This window comes from Salvelinus sp. IW2-2015, linkage group LG4q.1:29 (assembly GCF_002910315.2).
Source record: "Salvelinus sp. IW2-2015 linkage group LG4q.1:29, ASM291031v2, whole genome shotgun sequence".
NCBI lineage: Eukaryota > Metazoa > Chordata > Actinopteri > Salmoniformes > Salmonidae > Salvelinus > Salvelinus sp. IW2-2015.
In genome coordinates this window covers 82,932,529-82,951,745 of record NC_036842.1, presented here as the reverse complement: position 1 = coordinate 82,951,745, position 19,217 = coordinate 82,932,529, and the positions used below count along the sequence as shown (strand labels likewise).

At 44.5% G+C, this 19,217-nt stretch overlaps 2 protein-coding genes across 9 annotated transcripts in view; one reads left to right on the top strand and one right to left on the bottom strand.

Moving 5' to 3' along the window:
* The window catches only part of LOC111962640 (basic helix-loop-helix ARNT-like protein 1), a 31,715-nt gene extending 24,592 nt beyond the window's left edge, over nucleotides 1–7,123 (top strand). For 6 of the 7 annotated variants that reach the window (XM_023985885.2, XM_070443199.1, XM_023985887.2 and 3 more), the window contains 14 exons: nucleotides 24–62; nucleotides 344–501; nucleotides 608–687; nucleotides 2,209–2,301; nucleotides 2,417–2,534; nucleotides 2,987–3,136; nucleotides 3,815–4,061; nucleotides 4,500–4,606; nucleotides 4,718–4,868; nucleotides 5,049–5,134; nucleotides 5,413–5,521; nucleotides 5,817–5,904; nucleotides 6,101–6,197; nucleotides 6,373–7,123. In XM_023985885.2, coding sequence (XP_023841653.1) covers nucleotides 24–62; nucleotides 344–501; nucleotides 608–687; nucleotides 2,209–2,301; nucleotides 2,417–2,534; nucleotides 2,987–3,136; nucleotides 3,815–4,061; nucleotides 4,500–4,606; nucleotides 4,718–4,868; nucleotides 5,049–5,134; nucleotides 5,413–5,521; nucleotides 5,817–5,904; nucleotides 6,101–6,197; nucleotides 6,373–6,530 — 1,681 coding nt within the window. In that variant the 3' untranslated portion in view covers nucleotides 6,531–7,123. The other variant, XM_070443201.1, reaches the window with a different exon arrangement.
* A 1,216-nt stretch (nucleotides 7,124–8,339) lies between these two features.
* LOC111962644 (BTB/POZ domain-containing protein 10) lies at nucleotides 8,340–15,948 on the bottom strand. Of its 2 annotated transcripts, none has more exons than XM_023985896.2 (8): nucleotides 15,498–15,948; nucleotides 13,042–13,253; nucleotides 12,236–12,545; nucleotides 12,048–12,150; nucleotides 10,721–10,841; nucleotides 10,088–10,285; nucleotides 9,607–9,717; nucleotides 8,340–9,151 (listed from the first exon to the last, which is right to left on the bottom strand). In XM_023985896.2, exons 1-8 carry the CDS (start codon nucleotides 15,614–15,616, stop codon nucleotides 8,847–8,849), a joined length of 1,479 nt encoding a protein of 492 aa, XP_023841664.1. In that variant the 5' UTR covers nucleotides 15,617–15,948; the 3' UTR covers nucleotides 8,340–8,846. The 2 variants fall into 2 exon arrangements, with proteins under 2 accessions (XP_023841664.1, XP_023841663.1); XM_023985895.2 differs by having other exon boundaries at nucleotides 15,502–15,942.
* Nucleotides 15,949–19,217: the final 3,269 nt, after the last annotated feature.

Genomic DNA, 19,217 nt, shown 5'->3' with positions numbered 1-19,217 from the left:
TCTCCTTTTTTCCCTTCTTCCAGGGATTGTGGTGATCATCAGGGGCGGATCAAAAATGCCAGGTACCCAGACTCATTCCCGATTCCTAATGTTTCACTTAAAAGTCTCTGTCGGCAATGAATATGCATAGTGTTTCCACTGACCTGGCACGTGGTTAAACTCCAGGATAAAATATATTCTAATMTCTCTTTCCAGGGTGAATTAAATGCTCCTTTTTAATTAGACAGAGAAATCCTTGTGTCCCATCGATGAATAGGCACTTTATATAGTCTATAGATTGTACTGTGTAACAGAAGTACTGGGAGTTGTTCTAACAGTTTGCTTCATGCTACTCTGCCAATAGGGAGGCACACAGTCAGATTGAGAAGAGGCGCAGAGACAAGATGAACAGCTTTATAGACGAGCTGGCGGCGCTAGTGCCTACTTGCAACGCTATGTCCCGCAAGCTGGACAAACTCACAGTCCTACGCATGGCTGTCCAGCATATGAAGACATTACGAGGTGAGATACAGACAAAGCGACTGCAGGCAAATTATCATTGGACATCATAGAGATTGTAACTTGATCATTAAATAATTAAAATACCACTTTTTCTGTTTCTGTACAGGCGCAGCGAACCCATACACAGAGGCGAACTACAAGCCGTCTTTCCTGTCCGATGATGAATTGAAACACTTAATATTGAGGGTAGGTTCAAGCACTCGCCTGGTTCACCAACTACTTCTCTGATCGAGTTCAGTGTGTCAAATCGGAGGGTCTGTTGTCCGGGCCTCTGGCAGTCTCTATGGGGGTGCCACAGGGTTCAATTCTTGGACCGACTCTCTTCTCTGTATACATCAATGATGTCGCTCTTGCTGCTGGTGATTCTCTGATCCACCTCTACGCAGACGACATTCTGTATACTTCTGGCCCTTCTTTTGACACTGTGTTAACAACCCTCCAGGCGAGCTTCAATGCCATACAACTCTCCTTCCGTGGCCTCCAATTGCTCTTAAATACAAGTAAAACTAAATGCATGCTCTTCAACCGATCGCTGCCTGCACCTGCCCGCCTGTCCAACATCACTACTCTGGACGGCTCTGACTTAGAATATGTGGACAACTACAAATACCTARGTGTCTGGTTAGACTGTAAACTCTCCTTCCAGACTCCTTCCAGACAATCCAAAGTTAAATCTAGAATTGGCTTCCTATTCCGCAACAAAGCATCCTTCACTCATGCTGCCAAACATACCCTTGTAAAACTGACCATCCTACCAATCCTCGACTTCGGTGATGTCATTTACAAAATAGCCTCCAAAACCCTACTCATTAAATTGGATGCAGTCTATCACAGTGCCATCCGTTTTGTCACCAAAGCCCCATATACTACCCACCACTGCGACCTGTACACTCTCGTTGGCTGGCCCTCGCTTCATACTCGTCGCCAAACCCACTGGCTCCAGGTCATCTACAAGACCCTGCTAGGTAAAGTCCCCCCTTATCTCAGCTCGCTGGTCACCATAGCAGCACCTACCTGTAGCACGCGCTCCAGCAGGTATATCTCTCTGGTCACCCCCAAAACCAATTCTTCCTTTGGCCGCCTTCCTTCCAGTCTCTTGCTGCCAATGACTGGAACGAACTACAAAAATCTCTGAAACTGGAAACACTATCTCCCTCACTAGCTTTAGCACCAGCTGTCAGAGCAGCTCATAGATTACTGCACCTGTACATAGCCCATCTATAATTTAGCCCAAACAACTACCTCTTTACCTACTGTATTTATTTATTTATTTTGCTCCTTTGCACCCCATTATTTCTATCTCTACTTTACACTTTCTTCCACTGCAAACCAACCATTCCAGTGTTTTTTTTACTTGCTATATTGTATTTACTTCGCCACCATGGCCTTTTTATATTTTTTTATTTAATAACATATTGTTTGCCTTCACCTCCCTTATCTCACCTCACTTGCTCACATTGTATATAGACTTATTTTTCACTGTATTATTGACTGTATGTTTGTTTTACTCCATGTGTAACTATGTGTTGTTGTATGTGTCGAACTGCTTTGCTTTATCTTGGCCAGGTCGCAATTGTAAATGAGAACGTGTTCTCAATTTGCCTACCTGGTTAAATAAAGGTGAAATAAAAAAATAAAAAACTCCTAACTCCTTTCTGCTAAGTTGCTCTCTGGGTAAGCCTGATGACACAAACCTCATTATTTTAGGCTGCTGATGGCTTTCTGTTTGTCGTCGGATGCGATCGTGGGAAGATCCTCTTCGTCTCTGAGTCTGTTTACAAGATCCTCAACTATAGCCAGGTATGTCTACATTCCTGTCCAATGTCCTACTGTTATACTATATTTTCAGTTGTACTATGTCAGACCATATCTGAGCTCACAAATGTTCATTTCCAGTCAATCCCTCTCTCCCCAGAACGACCTAATTGGCCAGAGTCTTTTTGATTACCTGCATCCTAAAGACATCGCCAAAGTCAAGGAGCAACTGTCGTCATCGGATACAGCACCCCGGGAGCGACTCATCGACGCCAAAAGTAAACTCCCTCCTGGGGGGGAGTCTTAAATACATTATTAATGCTTCATGTCTTAGTAGATACTGAATGTAAATACTGCTTTATGCCTTATGTAAATAATATTGTGAATTGTTTTTAGATACTACTGCACTGTTACATACTACTGCACTGTTGGCGCTAGGAACACAAGCATTTCGCTACACCCGCAATAACATCTTCTAAATATGTGTATGTGACCAATACAATGTGATTTGATTTGATGCCAGTTGCCAAAATACTGGCAGTTTACCTGCTATATTATGTGTGTAAACAGCATGATTTATGGTGCACCGTAAATGTATAGACCATGTACGAGTACCTTATAAGAGTAGAATGCTTTTAACATTGTATGCAAGTTATTTCTAAAGCTATTGTGGATGATTAGCCCACAATGTTCAGCAGTGGTCTTATACGATTTGATTGTTCTCCCTCAGCTGGCCTGCCAGTGAAGACTGACATTACCCCTGGGCCGTCTAGACTGTGCTCCGGAGCCAGACGTTCTTTCTTCTGCCGGATGAAATGTAACCGGCCCTACGTCAAAACGGAGGACAAGGACTTCCCCTCCACCTGCTCAAAAAAGAAAGGTTCCTATCTCAAGATCTAGGCCTCCTTCCCTGCTATCTTTACTTTGTTTACTCAGAAACCTGGCATCACAGATCATTAGCATCATGCTAGCATTACAATGAGAGCACAGGATGTATGCTACTGTGTACCAAATGGCTAATAAACAATATGCTTATTGTTGAACTTAAATATKATTATTTTTTATTTCACCTTTATTTAACCAGGTAGGCTAGTTGAGAACAAGTTCTCATTTACAACTGCGACCTGGCCAAGATAAAGCAAAGCAGTGCGACACAAACAACAACACAAAGTTACACATGGAATAAACAAACATAGTCAATAACACAATAGGAAGAGAAAAAAAGGYCGTAGTGCAGCCAAGAAATATTGATGTGCTGCGATTTAAAACCATTGWGTAAGGAAAGCTGCGTAGGTCATGCAAAACAGAATGCAAATCTCCAGTTGGGCTCTCGCTGAATATTCTAGTGCTAATTAATATTTTATCTAGGAAAACATTCTCTCCTTGATTGACCGTTGATTCAGATACAGGCTAGTATTACTTGTTTGCTGGTGGTTTTCTCATTAAATCTGTCATTTAACACTTGACCTTAAGTCATGGCCCACCGATGTAAACCGATGGATAACTTACCATTGTGTGGGAGGGAATATTTTTTATAGTGGTTATTTTTTACCTTCAGCCGACCGCAAGAGCTTCTGCACGATCCACAGTACTGGCTACCTGAAGAGCTGGCCGCCCACCAAGATGGGTTTAGACGATGACAACGAGCCCGACAACGAGGGCTGTAACCTCAGCTGCCTGGTGGCCATCGGCCGGCTGCACCCCCACATCATCCCCCAGCCCTCACATGAGGACATCCGCGTCAAACCCACTGAATACGTCTCCCGCCATGCCATCGACGGGAAGTTCGTCTTTGTTGACCAGAGGTACGATGATGAAGAGTATGCCTTAATTTTACTATGACATTTTTGGTTTATGATTATATGTGTGCTAGTCATTCATCAAGTTGGCCAATGAAACACACATTTTAGAAGTATGGTTTAAACTAATACTTGAAGAGGCAACAAATCATATGTAAATTCTCATCTTCAACCACCGTTCACCCAAAATAGCCCATCTACACCAGCCTACCTACATGGGCTTGTCAAGGGAGGTTCAGACTCACTATATTTGATGAATTAATCTCCTGCTAACAGCTTGACACCTCACAAGCCATTATTACTCATGATGAAGGGTAATCAAACTTTCATAAAAATGTCAGTGAACTGATTCATGTTCATAGAAAACGCTCCGGTGCCATTTTTAAAGACTTGTCAAAAACAATTAGAAAAGCACAGAGTTTCTTATCTATCTTCTCTATTCAGGGCCACAGCCATTCTTGCGTACTTACCCCAGGAGCTTCTAGGCACCTCCTTCTACGAGTATTTTCATCAGGATGATATTGGCCACCTGGCAGAATGTCACAGACAAGGTATGGGATCAACTGTCCGGCACGACACATTTCTTTGTGATTTACATCTTACTATATTTAGTCACCACATTTTGTTTTCTGAACTTGCATCCTGGGTATCTTGTTTCACAGTGCTGCAGATGAGAGAAAAGATCAACACAAACTGTTACAAGTTCAAGATTAAAGATGGCTCCTTCATCACGCTGAGAAGCTGCTGGTTTAGTTTCATGAATCCCTGGACCAAAGAGGTGGAGTACATTGTCTCCACAAACACAGTGGTCTCGTAAGTGGCCCTTCTCTCTCTATCCTAGCTATGATGTTTACATGGGAAGGAATACTGTACATATTTGAAGTGGTGCTTCATTGATTGTTGTAGAGCTAACTGGTAGTGTTTATTCAGTGGATGTACTGTTTTAGTACTTGAAACACTGGTCCTGATGTTGCTGTCTGAATGCTTCTCTAGATGCAGTATGCTAGACGGTGCAGACCCCTATCCTCAGTCTGCTGCTTCCCCCACAGCCTCTATGGACAGTGTGCTGACGTCAGAAGGTGACATTGAATGTTGTAAAAGAAAGCATGCTTATGCTTTATTTACTTCCTTGGAACAAGATCTGAGATGTCAGCTGATTCTCTCTGTACACCAACATACAACTATAACGAATAGCTTTCTTTTTGATAATGTAGTGTATCTGTGTTTCAAAATTCTAAAGCATCTGTTGAGATCTCACAACAAGACTCGGTATAGGAGCATTGGACCAAATGTGAAAATGCAATGTTCTCAGTCAGTCCAGGAGCAGGCAGTGTGATTGTCATGTGTGTGATTGCAGGTGGAGGGAGACGGGCTATTCAGACGGTGCCAGGCATCCCTGGTGGAACACGGGCAGGTGCCGGCAAGATCGGCCGTATGATCGCAGAGGAGGTGATGGAGATTCAGAGGTGAGAGATGGAGAGAGTTTAGGCAGAAAATGGATGACGCCTTGTTAATAGTTGCAGAACCATTTTAAAACAACACAGAGACCATAAAGCCTCTCGTTCGGTTATAACTTTTCTCTACTCGTCCCCCTGCTCTCAGGTTTCGATACACCCTTCATCAAAAATGTACAGGCTTGCAAATGAATCTGTTCAGTTAGGCTACGTCAGCTGTGATGAATTACCTGGAGCTGAAGGTGTTTTAGATTATTGTCTCACAGAACCCTGGTGTAATGGTATTGTCTGTTCTTCTCTCTACCAGGACCAGAGGCTCAACACCCTCTAGCTGTGGCTCCAGCCCCCTGAACATCAGCACCCCCCCTCCAGACTGCTCTCCAGGGGGCAAGAGGGTGAGTCTAAGGGAGACTCACAATAAGAACCTCCAATAGAACTGTCTGGCACAAGAAATTGATACTTTGCTCGCATCGCTGATTGGATGTTGTGCTGATCCAGTATTGTCTGTTGAGTACTTGAAGTCAGGCATCTGTCCTGTGGCTGAAAGCTGGTCTTCTATCTAGACCACCACTGACCTATTTGTTCTTGCAGATTCAAAATGGTGGGACACCAGACCTTCCGTCGGCAGGAACGCTACCAGGAGGACCTGACTCCATTGGATACCCATACTCCAACCAGTCCATTATGAGTAAGTAACCATGCCCACCATTTTCAACAAATGTTCCAAACACTAATATTACAAACACTGAATCCTCCCCATTCAAGTAGATGTGTAGTATTTGTGCAGGTAAAAATCTAACCTGTACAGTATCAAAAACCAGTCATGTAACTGACTACAGCGTTTTCCCTCACCACCCCTGTAGGTGACAACTCTCATCTCAGCATTGACATCATGGACGAGCCAGGCTCCAGCAGCCCCAGTAACGATGAGGCAGCCATGGCTGTGATAATGAGTCTCCTGGAGGCTGACGCAGGCCTTGGGGGCCCCGTGGACTTTAGTGACTTACCCTGGCCCTTGTGATGACGGCCCAAGAGGAACGAGGCATAGCAGGGCTGTTGGAACTCTTGGGCTAAGGCCCACAGAATTATGTCAAAACCCTGAATTGATGTGCAGTGGCATCATCAGGAACCATGGCACTGTGGGACTTATTGGAGCCGAGACCTCCATGTTGGGACTGGGACAGGTCATTTCAAAGTATACCTGTAGGTGCCCTCCCTAGCTTGCTGCTGGACATTCTTCCATTGACCTTCACCACAGGATAATTCAGCATTTTTCAATGGCTATTTTCCTGCATTATCCTACCAGGGATTTCTATTGAAAACCTGTTTGTGTTTGGATGTTTTTACACTACAGTACACATTGGTTTTCCTTGTTGGATAACCCCATTTGAAAATGTTATCAAATCTTTAAATAGTATCATGTAAAAAATACTTTATGCTAAATATATGGTGTGTGTATTGTATCAGCAGTGAAATATTAATTGTGTCAGCAGTTAAATATTTTTTATTAAAAGTTTGTTTTGTATCTCTTTCCAGAAGACTTTGAGCTATAAACAGAATTTGATGCAGTATGTTATTGACGCTAATGAATAAATTGTATCCATATTTACAATGTTCAAATGTCACTCTCATACTATCAGAAGCATTCTGAACATGAATCCGAAGGTGGGTGAGTGAATCATTCAGGGAATTGCGTGTAACGGAAGCAATTCAATTAATTTATTTCACAGATTTCCTCCATTGAGCCTATTGGTGCAACGCTGGGATATTTTTATCATGTTGCCATCCAGTGGCAGAAATTCAGTCAGTCAGAGATAACAGGACTGCATTGCTAATGTGGTGGTGAGGAGAAACGCCTGGAAAGACAAACTGAGCTGATGGAAGCCAGTTAGTAACATCCGCACACAAGGATTTTAGGTCATATTTGAATATTAAAAGAGCAATATAACATAGTTACTGGTTTTAAATCATTTGAATTAATGAGGAATATGTTACAGCCTTAAGATTAAGGAATCTGGCTTTGGAGGACAGGACACATTTTCCTACATTGAGAATTATTAGAGAACCTTGCATTCAATAAAGGTATGTCCCCACTGCTAGATACCTTGACATCCAGCAGCTGCTGACCATCACCACAGTAGCTGTTGACCACTTAAAGGCCCAGTGCAGTCAAATGTGATTTCTGTGTTTTATATAGGTTGGAATAATACTGTGAAAATGATAATACCCTTTTAGTGTAAGAGCTGTTAAGAAAGACCGCCTGACATTTTGGCCTGTTTTTGTTGGGATGGCATTTTGGCCTGCCTGGTGTCATCACCAGGCGGCAAATTAGTTAGACCAATAAGAGTTCCAAACCTCTGCCAAGAACAGTTTTCAGTTTTTCCCTTCCAACACAGACCACTCTCAGCAAAACTTATTGCTTGAGAAATAGCTCTTTGCTAAGAAGCGGTTTCTTTAATTGAAAACAATCACAATAAGGTACTTAGTTATCCACAAAAAATTTGATATGGAGATAAAAACAGCTACACTGGACCTTTTAAGTTCAGTATACAAGCTATTGATGACTGAGTCAGCTGATAAGGTGCGACTATGTTAGGCTTGCTCTCCAGTTTCAAGTGTTGGACCATATTGGATCTTTACGCTCCATTGACTAAGTAGGAGTGGCTAATGAACAACATGTCAGCTTAGCATGGGTCCTCTACAGCACAAGCAGACATTGCGAATATATAGCAATGTGATAAGAAAAATTGACAATAAATAATATATTATACGCATTGACAAATTGGGATACGATTCTCAATCAAACTGATGGAGTCATGAATGATGAAAGTGAGATGAATACAAATGTATTTATTCTGAGACCAAAGCATCACAGCGAGGCTTCTCTGGTGGTGGAGTACCTATAGTAAGATTCTAAATCCGCACCGCCATACCACATCACCAGGGGCAGGGGAAGTGGAGAAAACCAATCCCTTTAGGAACTACTGTACTGTAACTACACAGCAGCACCACACACACACCTCATCACATGAGGACCCACAGACAAGTTTATTGTGATATAATCTGCTTTTTCCCCCCTTCAAAATGAAAAGAATACGTCAAATATTCTTAATAAAAATAAATCTCCTTTGGTTAGTTAAAAAAACAGTGCAGACAGTGCAATGAGGCAATCGTTTACTGTGTGCTTTGCTTCTCCTTCCTTGGCTATTGACAGTATATACCAGTTATCTTTTGAGGCTTGTAAAGGCAATGTGGTTTCTGCTGCCCAACTTGCTTGTCACTACAGTGCTCTGTGGAGGGAGAAGAGGGGGGAGTGGAGGGGGACGGGGGCCCAGTCTCAGACAGCCGGTGAGGGGGCTTCTGGGTCTGGCTCGTAGTGATAACTTGGCTGAGGCTGGATGTCCAGTTCATCCACCTGAGGACCAGGGTGCATGTTGACCAGCTGGTCCTGGGGAATGTCTGCAGCGGCAGCTGCCAGGTTGGTGATGGACTTGCTCTTCACACACTGGAAGTCAACATGGCGACTCTTGCCCTCCTCCTTCTCCCAGGACATGCGGATGAAGGGCCTCTGGACGTAGTTGTAGATTACCTCTGGCCGGCTGCCGGGACGTTTCTTCACCTTCTCCTTGTAGGTGGGGTAACCTGGGAGGATAAAAACAGAAATGTTGGTTTGGGAGTTAGTGACATTTACGTTTTCTGTTCAAATACTTCTCATCTATTAAACAAAAATTGTTTAATGATTGTTTAATGTTGTATTAGAAGTATATTTATACAAAAAGTGTGGTCTTCAATATTTTTTACCCAGTTGGGGTAACCCTTTAGGCTATATTGAGTTGCTCTTATACCTGCAATAACACGTTTATTACTCTACTAGTACCAACATTGTCACATGCTGTAACATAGTAATAGGGCCTGTTAGTATTACATACTAATAATGGATGAGTGATTCTGGTAATTACAGGATTACTATGTAGGCTTAAGAGTAACTAGTGTTACTCTTAAGTGTTATCAGAAATTGTATAGACATGAAAGTAAAACTTCTTGATTGACATTATGTGCAACAAGGAACAAGGCAGTTTAGTGATGATCCACCATACCTTCAATTCCTAGTCTGATTTTCTTAAGTCCTCTTTCTTTTAATACTGATTTGGCAACGTCACGATTCTCTATGTACTTGAAGAATCTGTACAGTTTTGTGCTGTATATAACTGTAAAGAAAAAAGAAAAAGTATTATTGTTTATATAATTAAATGTCATACATATTCTAAGTAAAATAACACAGGCATTCAGCAATACAGATAAAGCAGGTGAACCAGTGCACTCAAAGTCTATTTCCTGTGTTTTGTATCATATTTGTACAACAGCTGATGAAACACTTGTTTATTTATTACCACTTTAATGAAAAACTATTACAGTAAGTAACTTGTTACCCAGAACTAATGCACTGGGCCTTTAACATGTCATCCCAGTCAATTATAATCTCCGGCAATTATTTTCGCAGCGATACAAACCACTCATGGGTGACTTGATGAAATGGCTTGCTTGTAAACTACTATATCTCAGAATGACCTGACTCACTCTGAGAATACTCCTCTCCCATCTGCGGAGGGTACTCCTCGTCCCAGTCCACCACGTCGTCGTCAGTCAGGACCACTACGTGACACTCCCTCTCTCCGTTCTGGGCGCTGGCCACCATCAGAGGCAGCACCATCTCCTCTAAGTAAAACTCAAACTGACGCCTCGCCCCATCGTTGGACAGCTCGTGCATGAGTGCACCTGGAAAATAGGAGCAGGTGGAGTGAGACAACCAAACTTAGTTTATATTTCAGGGTGAGAACTACACTCAAGCATGCACGCGACACACACACTCAAGCATGCACGCGACACACACACACACACACACACACACACACGAGGAAAACTAGACACATCCACATTTAAAACAATGTCAATCAATAGCCCACATTGTGGAAACTCTGCAATCATCTGACATGCATCAAACCTGTAAGCTAATACTGACTTAGTTTCAGAGCTGTGACACCTACTCACCCACAACATGTCAACACCTCCACAACACCAAACACACAGCAGGCTAAATAAACCTAGCATCTAATACAGAACAATGATATGGAATGAAATATTACATGTCTATTATCATGTCATTATAATGAGAAAAAGAGGGCCTGATGGCATATAGCTATATACACTCACTGAGGTCTCTACACTTGATGGTGCTGTAGTCGAAGGAGATGCAGAGGTAGTCACATGCTTCTCTCAGCTCGGGAATGGAGATACCATCAGGACAGCGGATTATCCCAGACTTGTAGTAATCCTGCCATTTAAAAGTCACACAGGAAAAACCAACAGGCAGCCATCACGGAGGCTGCTCTGCGCACACACAGAACAGAGCCTTCAGACAACAGCAAATGGCAGTGACGTCACTGTCTTCCTACCACCCCCACAGACCCATTTACAGCCAGAGAAACATGGAGATCATTCAAGTATAACACTGAAAAGAAAATGGATGGAGGCTGCAGCAGCAACGCTGGGCTATTCACAAGATAGTGCCTGAAACGGCTGTTAGCTTACTCTGTGCCCTGAATGCTAACGCTGCCAGCCATATTTTTCCTCTCTCCCTGCTGTTTTAGTCGGGTCGCCTTTGGCAGTAGAGCTCTTCACATGCCGAGCACAGATCTGTACAACGAGACTGTTCAATACTGACAATCCAAGATAAGCCTTGAAATCAAACAAAGAAGTGCATTCAGCATGTTCTTGAGTCCCGACTATCCACATTAGCCTCTCTCCCCCATACAAATAGGCATAGAGATGCAAAATTGCTACACGCTGACATGGTAGAACAACATACAGCCTGTGAGTCAMACAGAAAGCTGCTCTTGAGCCTGAAATAACATCCAGAAACCCTATGATACACACACAAACATATGCCATTACCTGGTTGTTCTCCTCCCCTGTGTCTCTGGAGAGTTAAGTGGAACAGCGGGGCGAACAAACACAAAAATGAAAGCACTAACATGTTGTACAGCATTAGTATCTCTGATCCCGGTCAATGTGCCTTATGTAACACTGATTATTTGCCCTGCATTTCCACACTTCCGCAAAAATACACAATATATCAGACGGACAACCTCAGAGATTGTTTGTGAACAATCTTATTTGTCAAGGTATTACTAGAAAGTAATTGCATACAAATGCACTATAAGCCCTTGAATAATATGGAAATTATGCTGCAACCATATGCAAATAAAATATGTATTGACCCCTATACATTTGGCCACTTCCCAATCTCTGGTAATTGAATAATAAAGGTGCTTGTTTTAGATAGGTCAGAACACTTAATGCCTATTCTTCTTCTTAATAAAATATATAGGGGATGGATAGAAGGATCTGTGAGAGAACGTATTTTCCATTCCAGTCATGAATGACGCATCAGCGTAATCCTTCACTTCGTCAATACCAACCCATCTCTGGGGACATTAGGTGAAACTGTATGTCATTATCAAACCAGAATTAGTCTTACCAGGATAGCTCTAAAAACAGTTGAGCTGATTCCATCTGCCACCTCAAATTCYCCTTTGTCATTGGGCCTGGTAAAATTGTATTCCCTCCCGGATCCAAACATTCTACGAGAGAGGAAAACATTTGGTTTGAAATGAACTAACCCTTTAATTTTCTGTAATATCCCTTTGATAAAATATTTTGCTGTACCTTCCCAGCATGGTGTTGGGCTGAGCAGTGAAGATAGCCGGGTCCACCACGAAGCGGGTGTTGTCCACGATCAGAGTGACCCTCTCGGCCGTCCGCAACGTGCGCGCCCCCTCCTTGGCGTTCTCATAGACGTAGATGAGGTCACAGGGGCCGTGGACGTGTCCGTGGCCCAGGCCCTTACAGTGGGCCTCTTTGCTGAACAGGCTGCTGCTGCTCACTGCGATGCAACTGGGCCCCACCGACATCATGGCCCTGGGCGGCCGAGGGCTTGACGACCTGGAGGAAGAACCACCCTCGCCCCGCTCACGATCTGGAAGAGACAAACAGACAGAGTACCATAGGTAAGGCGCTAACACTGCGGTCTCATCACACTGTTGCTGGTTGCCATAAGGATGAAAAAAGGCATTGAAAGCTTTCGCAAGAGCCAAAATGCTTTCCTTTCAATGCTTGATTATTCAACTGTTACTGTAGCAATTTAAACATCATTCAGTTCGGTCATTGGCTTAATTCCCAGAGTGGGTCCAGACTGAGTAGCAGTCGTATGACTACCGTGGCTCCGCCTCTGGGTGAGGCTTTAAGGAGATTTCTACGTGATGAAACCACTTCAGACACTGATTTTGTGTAGTTAGAAAGGGCCTCAATCTAACAGCTGGACCTGAGGCATCTGAGACAGCCTTGTTATGTCAGTGTCTCATCACTACACTGTGTGGTTCTGTCGCATAGCAGTAATGGATTACAGAATGAGCAATGGGTACAGCCAGGGTGTTGTTCCAGTGATGGAGATGAAACACTGGGAAGCTACTCACCACTGTTGTGCTGTCGGGTGGGAGAGGTGATGTTTCTGATGCAAGGGGTCAGCTGACCCTCGCCCCTCTCGTGGGAGGAGTCTCGGGAGCGGTCGCTGGAGCGCCGGCGGTCACTGTCCCTGCAGCGGTCGAGGCCTCCGCTGGCGCCATGCAGGTTCATGTTGACTAGGTCGGCCTCCAGTTGTGGGACTGCTGGGAGGCGGGGCTGGGCACTGAGAGAGCAGAAGATCACACACACCCAGTCAGAGATACACACATGAGCACTGAGGGAAAAGTTTTGCATGCTTCTCTGCAGAGAAAAGTGGGTAAAAGCCTGCAGTAAACTCATGTGAATCCTCTGTGCGAGAGGTAGAATTTTTTTTTGTAGTGCTGACCGCTGCAGAAAGATTGCCAATACAACACTACTGCTTGCTGCCTGCAGCTCGAGCCCTATACTCTGAGAAACACATTAGGGAATGAATCCATGTGAAACAATCCCATTGAACACATACGTTGGACTATTACTCCTCTTGGAGTGGCGTTTGTAAAATCTGAAATATTACACTGATGGAGCAGACTACTCACAATGCCTGAAGTACCAATAATAATTTGTTCTTAACTGACTTGCCTAGTTAAATAAAGGTTAAATAAAATAAAAAATAAATAAAACATTCAAAAATAATATGTATTTCCCATTGAAGCATTTAAACGTAAAACTCTACTGTCTGTTGCAGAAGAGCCTTTCTCCAGGGAAATTGAGAAACTGGTCATCCCATTGAGACAAGCAGAGACAGAAGCAGGAAGCATTGTTCTGTTATCTGCAGCAGCCTCTTTACCTCTGAAACCGCTCTCACACCGTCTGGTTTGTCTAGTCTGGCCAGCGTGCCACACAGCAGGTCTCCCTAATAAAGAGCGGCTCCCGCCCCAGGGACGTGATTATGAAATATGATGAGGCTGAAGTGAATGCCCTTGGAGAGAATGGACTAGAGAGAGCAGCACATTGAGGAACTCTCAAAGACAGGAGAGCTTTAAAGAAACTGCTTTATAGTCCCTCCAATGGATGATGTCCGTCCACCTTCTAGTTCCCCATAGAAAACTGTGTCCAGTCAACCATAACAGGGTCTGACATCTGAGTCCACTGCCTCCTCTACTGATGGAGTCCCAGAAAATGAGAAAAATCACAGACCTGGGGGACTGACTGGCTGACTCAGAGCAGCAGAAATCAGTCATTTCACTACACGTGGAGAACAACCAACTTATTACTTCATGCGGCAAAATAAGGCTGAATGTCATGTTATTAAATTTTGTGTCCAAATAATTGCTGTCTATATTTTGGCAGCGGCTGAATGGATGCTAAACAGCGGTCCAGGATGCTAGCTCTCATCATGCAGTATGCAGGTCAGAGCCAGGCAGGCCTGCTCTACAGTATGCGAGTCCCCTGCTCTTTGAGCAGCTTGTCCTCATTACTCCACCAGTATAGAATACTGCCATGTAAACAAAAACTGAACCAAAAAACAATGAGTAGACTATCCCCAGATGGTGTGTGGACTTTATCCTTTTGAGAAATCTGAATAATAATTKTTTTAATCATTAGGTTGGGGAATGTGATTAAAAGCATTGGACAGCATTGGAGATGTCCGTGAATGTAGGAACAGCACAGGCTGGTTATGGAATGGTGCCCCTATTGCACTCAGCAGCAATTCAGGTCAGCAAACACAGCAGCATCAACCCCTTTAGGCTATCTACTCGACCTATTATCTACAATAGTTTGGCATAATTGGAATTTTTAATATAGGGTAGAATGTCCAACAGGAAGGATTTTTGACCAGATTGTTTAATGTATAAAACAAATCTTCTTCCAGTGCAAGAAGCAGGCAAGTCTAGCACGATCTGCAAACAATGGATCAGTGAGAGCGATAGCGTTCATCTCATCTTTCATGCAGCAATGCAAAGCTATATCCATCCACAAATCAATGGCTCCCGCGATTACCTCACATAGAATCTTGAAAATAGCATTTTTTTCCACGAAATAACTTGGGATGCAAATTGCATGGTTGAATAYTATATGACTGTGATAAGAGAGAAAAAATCCACAGATGCACTTGTGTTATAGGCGTCTGCAGCATTGAGTCCCGTTACTTAAATAAAAAGGTCCCATCAATAATTTAGAGCGCTGAGTGCTGACTCTGCTACTTTGATGTTAAACAGAGAAGAATGCGCACTAGTGTCGAGGGTTTAACCCTTTACAAAAAGGTATATAAATAAACCCTATGCGTTCTGATCAGCAAACCAAGAAATGAGACACTTCCCTTTTAAAGACACATGCAGTCTTGCTTTATTTTCTCCTTTCCACATTGCTATTCATTACAATGCGTGGAAAAGCCGCATAAAAAACAAACACATCGAATTAATATTTACAAAATATAGGAAATCAACATATGCCATAAGAAACAGAATGAATAGGATGATGAGCATACCTACCCGTCTGTATCGCACGGCAAATTAAAGACAAAGCAGCACGGGATGAGCTGAGGGATGAAAGCACAAAGGACTTGGGCTCCTCCGAACAATGCAGGCTTGCCAGCCGGTTTAGCATAGTTGGGCATTACTTTCGAACTTCAGCATTATTTCGTAGGCTCCGATTCAACTTTCTAGCTGTGAGAGCACAGCCTGAAAATTCTCTTTCAAAAAGACTCGATCGCACCAATAACAAAAAAAAAAGAGACAGGAGGGCCAGTCATTCAATTCAGACAGGGAGACCCGTAGATATGAATGGCTGTGCGCTTTTTTTCCACGAAATCGAGTCAGACACACACAGAGCAAACCTCCTGACGTAGGCGTAGCCCGACCTCCCCGTCTACTCTCCGGATCATACCTCAGTGGTCCTGATACTGCCCGAGTTGACACGATTCTCCTTAGCAGCATCAAGCAGCATGGCATGGCTGATTAAATAAAATAGCTGGCTTGCGGATGAAGGACATGACAGAGCACCATTTGACCTCTGGACTTGACTTGGCTGTCAACGAATATGCCAATATGTGCTTAAAATGTGTTCTGTTAGTTGATGTTAAATTATGTAATTTGAGCTAGAGATTTTCTTATAACGATTGACTCCCCAGATAAGGGCTATGATTGACAAGAGGTGTGTGGGGATTTTTTGAATAGTCCATCCAGAGATGTAGGACTACAACCATAGATGTATCAAATGATACCCAACACTTTGACACATGGTGCATATTGTGGACTGTTAATCATGTCATTCTCTTGCTTAATAAACACTTCATAACACTATTTTGATATTTGTATTTAATCTATAGGCTACTTTTCATTGTCTGAATTGAAATAATGTATCGAAATATACTTAGCTTCTTATGCCATTATCAAAAAGCCTGTTAATGCATGCAGATGTCAAATTATTGATTCAATCTGTACATGTTTACAATAATTGCAATTTGCAATGCAAGTGTAAGCTAGATTTTCAGTGAGTGTTTAGGTGGAAGAAGAAACATATCAATATGGTTGTCGTCATTGGGCTTAACTGATGGACCTTTGTGCATCTCTTCCACATGAGGAAATAGCCACCAGGGGTAGACAACTAAATACAGCAGTTTTTTTACAGCAATTTTTGTCAGAGTGGCTGGTYGGGGGGCCAAACCCGGACGATGCTGGGCCAGTTGTGTACCACCCTATGGGACTCCCAATCACGTCCGGATGTGATACAGCCTGGGATCAAACCAGGGACTGTAATGACAACTCTTGCACTGAGATGCAGTGCCTTAGACCGCTGCGCCACTCGGGAGCCCAAGCGTATGAAATAAACACTATTATAAACCGGGTGGGTCAAGCCCTGAATGCTGATTGGCTGACAGCCATGGTATATCAGACCGTATACCACGGGTATGACAAAAATTTATTTTTACGGCTCTACTTACGTTGGTAACCAGTTTATAATAGCAATAAGGCACCTCAGGGGTTTGTGATATATGGCCAATACTGATGGCGCCGATAGAGATGGCAGCTTCGCTTCAAGTCCTTAGGAAACTGTGCAGTATTTAGTTTTTTTAATGTATTATTTCTTACATTGTTAGCCCAGAAAACCTTAAATGTTATTACATACAGCAGGGAAGAACTATTGTATATCAGAGAGACGTCAACTTACCAGCACTACGACCAGGAATACGACTTCCCCAAAGTGGATCCTTTGTCTGCACCTCCCAGGGCATTTGAACTGATTCCAGAGGCCGACCCAAAACAACACAGTCGGAGGAAAGTGTGCCGGAGCAGTCTTCTAGTGAAGCTTCGGATGCGGGCACACCACCCACCGCTTCCGAGTATATTGCTTGCTAATGCCCCATCCCTAGTTATCAAAGTCGACGAAATTAGGGCAAGAGTTGTTTTCCAAAGAGATATGTGGGATTTTAACATACTCCGTTTCACAAAGACATGGGCTAGCTGGGGACATGCTGTCAGAGTCTGTACAGCCAACGGGATTTTCAGTGCATCGCGCCGACAGGACAAATCTCTTGGTAAGAAGAAGGGTGGGGGTGTACATTTCATGATTAACGACTCATGGTGTAATTGTAACAACATACAATAATCAAGTCCTTTTGTTCACCTGACCTAGAATTCCTCACAATCAATGGCCGACCGTATTCTCTCCCAAGAGAACTCTCCTCGGTTATTGTCACAAGCTGTGGTATTCCCCCGCAAGCGGATACCAGACGGCCCATCAAGGAACTTACTGGACTTTATGCAAAATGGAAACCTGTAACGGCAGCCTTCCTCCTCTTCACGAGAAGAGAAGGTGTAGCAAGGATCGGACCACACAGCAGCGTAGCCAGTGCTCAACATGTTTAATTACGAAAACTGTGAACACTTACAAATAAAAAATAATAATGTGGCAAACGATACAGTCCTAGCTGGTGCAGAGAAACACAAAGACAGGAACACACCCCCACAATCCCAACACAAAACAAGCCACCTAAATATGATTCCAATCAGAGACAACACAAAACACCTGCTCTGATTGGGAACATATTAGGCCAAACATAGAAACAGACAAACTAGACACACAACATAGAATGCCCACCGCTCACATCCTGACCAACACTAAAACAAGCAAGACACAGCAACTATGGTCAGAACGTGACAGTACCCCTCCTGAGGTGGGGACTCCGAACGCACCCCTAAAACTCTAGGGAGGGTCTGGGTGGGCATCTGTCGCGGTGGCGGTTTTCGGCGCTGGACGAGGACACCACTCCACATTGTCTTTGTCCCCTCCTTAGCGTCCTTTGAGTGGCGACCTCGCCGCCTGACCTTGGCCTAGGAACCTCACAAAGGGCCCATCAGACTGAGGAGAACAGCTCCGAACCGAGAGGTAGCTTAGGAAGAGAGGTAGTCAGGACAGAGAGGTAGCTCAGGACAGCAGAGGTAGCTCCGGACGAATGGCAGCTCCGGACTGAATGGCAGCTCCGGACTGAATGGCAGCTCCGGACTGGAGGGCAGCTCATGACTGGAGGGAGCTGATGGGGGCTCATGACTGGAGGGAGCTCATACTGGAGGGCAGCTCATGACTGGAGGGCAGCTCATGACTGGAGGGCAGCTCATGACGGGGGCAAGCTCATGACTGGAAGGCAGCTCATGACTGGAAGGCAGCTCATGACTGGAGGGCAGCTCATGAACTGGAGGGGCAGCTCTGGCAGCTCCTGACTGGCGGGCGGCTCTGGCAACTCCTGATGGCGGGGCGGTTCTGACGGCTCGGGACAGATGGGCGGCTCTGAGGCTCGGGACAGACGGGCGGCTCTGACGGCTCGGGACAGACAGACGGCTCTGACGGCTCGGGAAGACGGACGGCTCAGACGGCTCGGGACAGACGGCTCGGGAACAGACGGAGGCTCAGATGGCGCTGGGCAGGCAGGCAGCTCAGATGGCGCTGGGCAGGCAGGCAGCTCAGATGGCGCTGGGCAGGACAGGCAGCCAGATGGCGCTGAGTAGGCAGGCAGCTCAAATGGCGCTGAGTAGGCAGGCAGCTCAGATGGCGCTGAGCAGGTGGGCAGCTCAGATGGCGTGAGCAGGCGGGCAGCTCAGACGGCGCTGGGCAGGCGGGCAGCTCAGATGGCGCTGGGCAGACGGGCAGCGCAGGCGGCGCTGGGCAGACGGACAGCGGCAGCGGCGCTGGGCAGACGGGCATGCCGGCG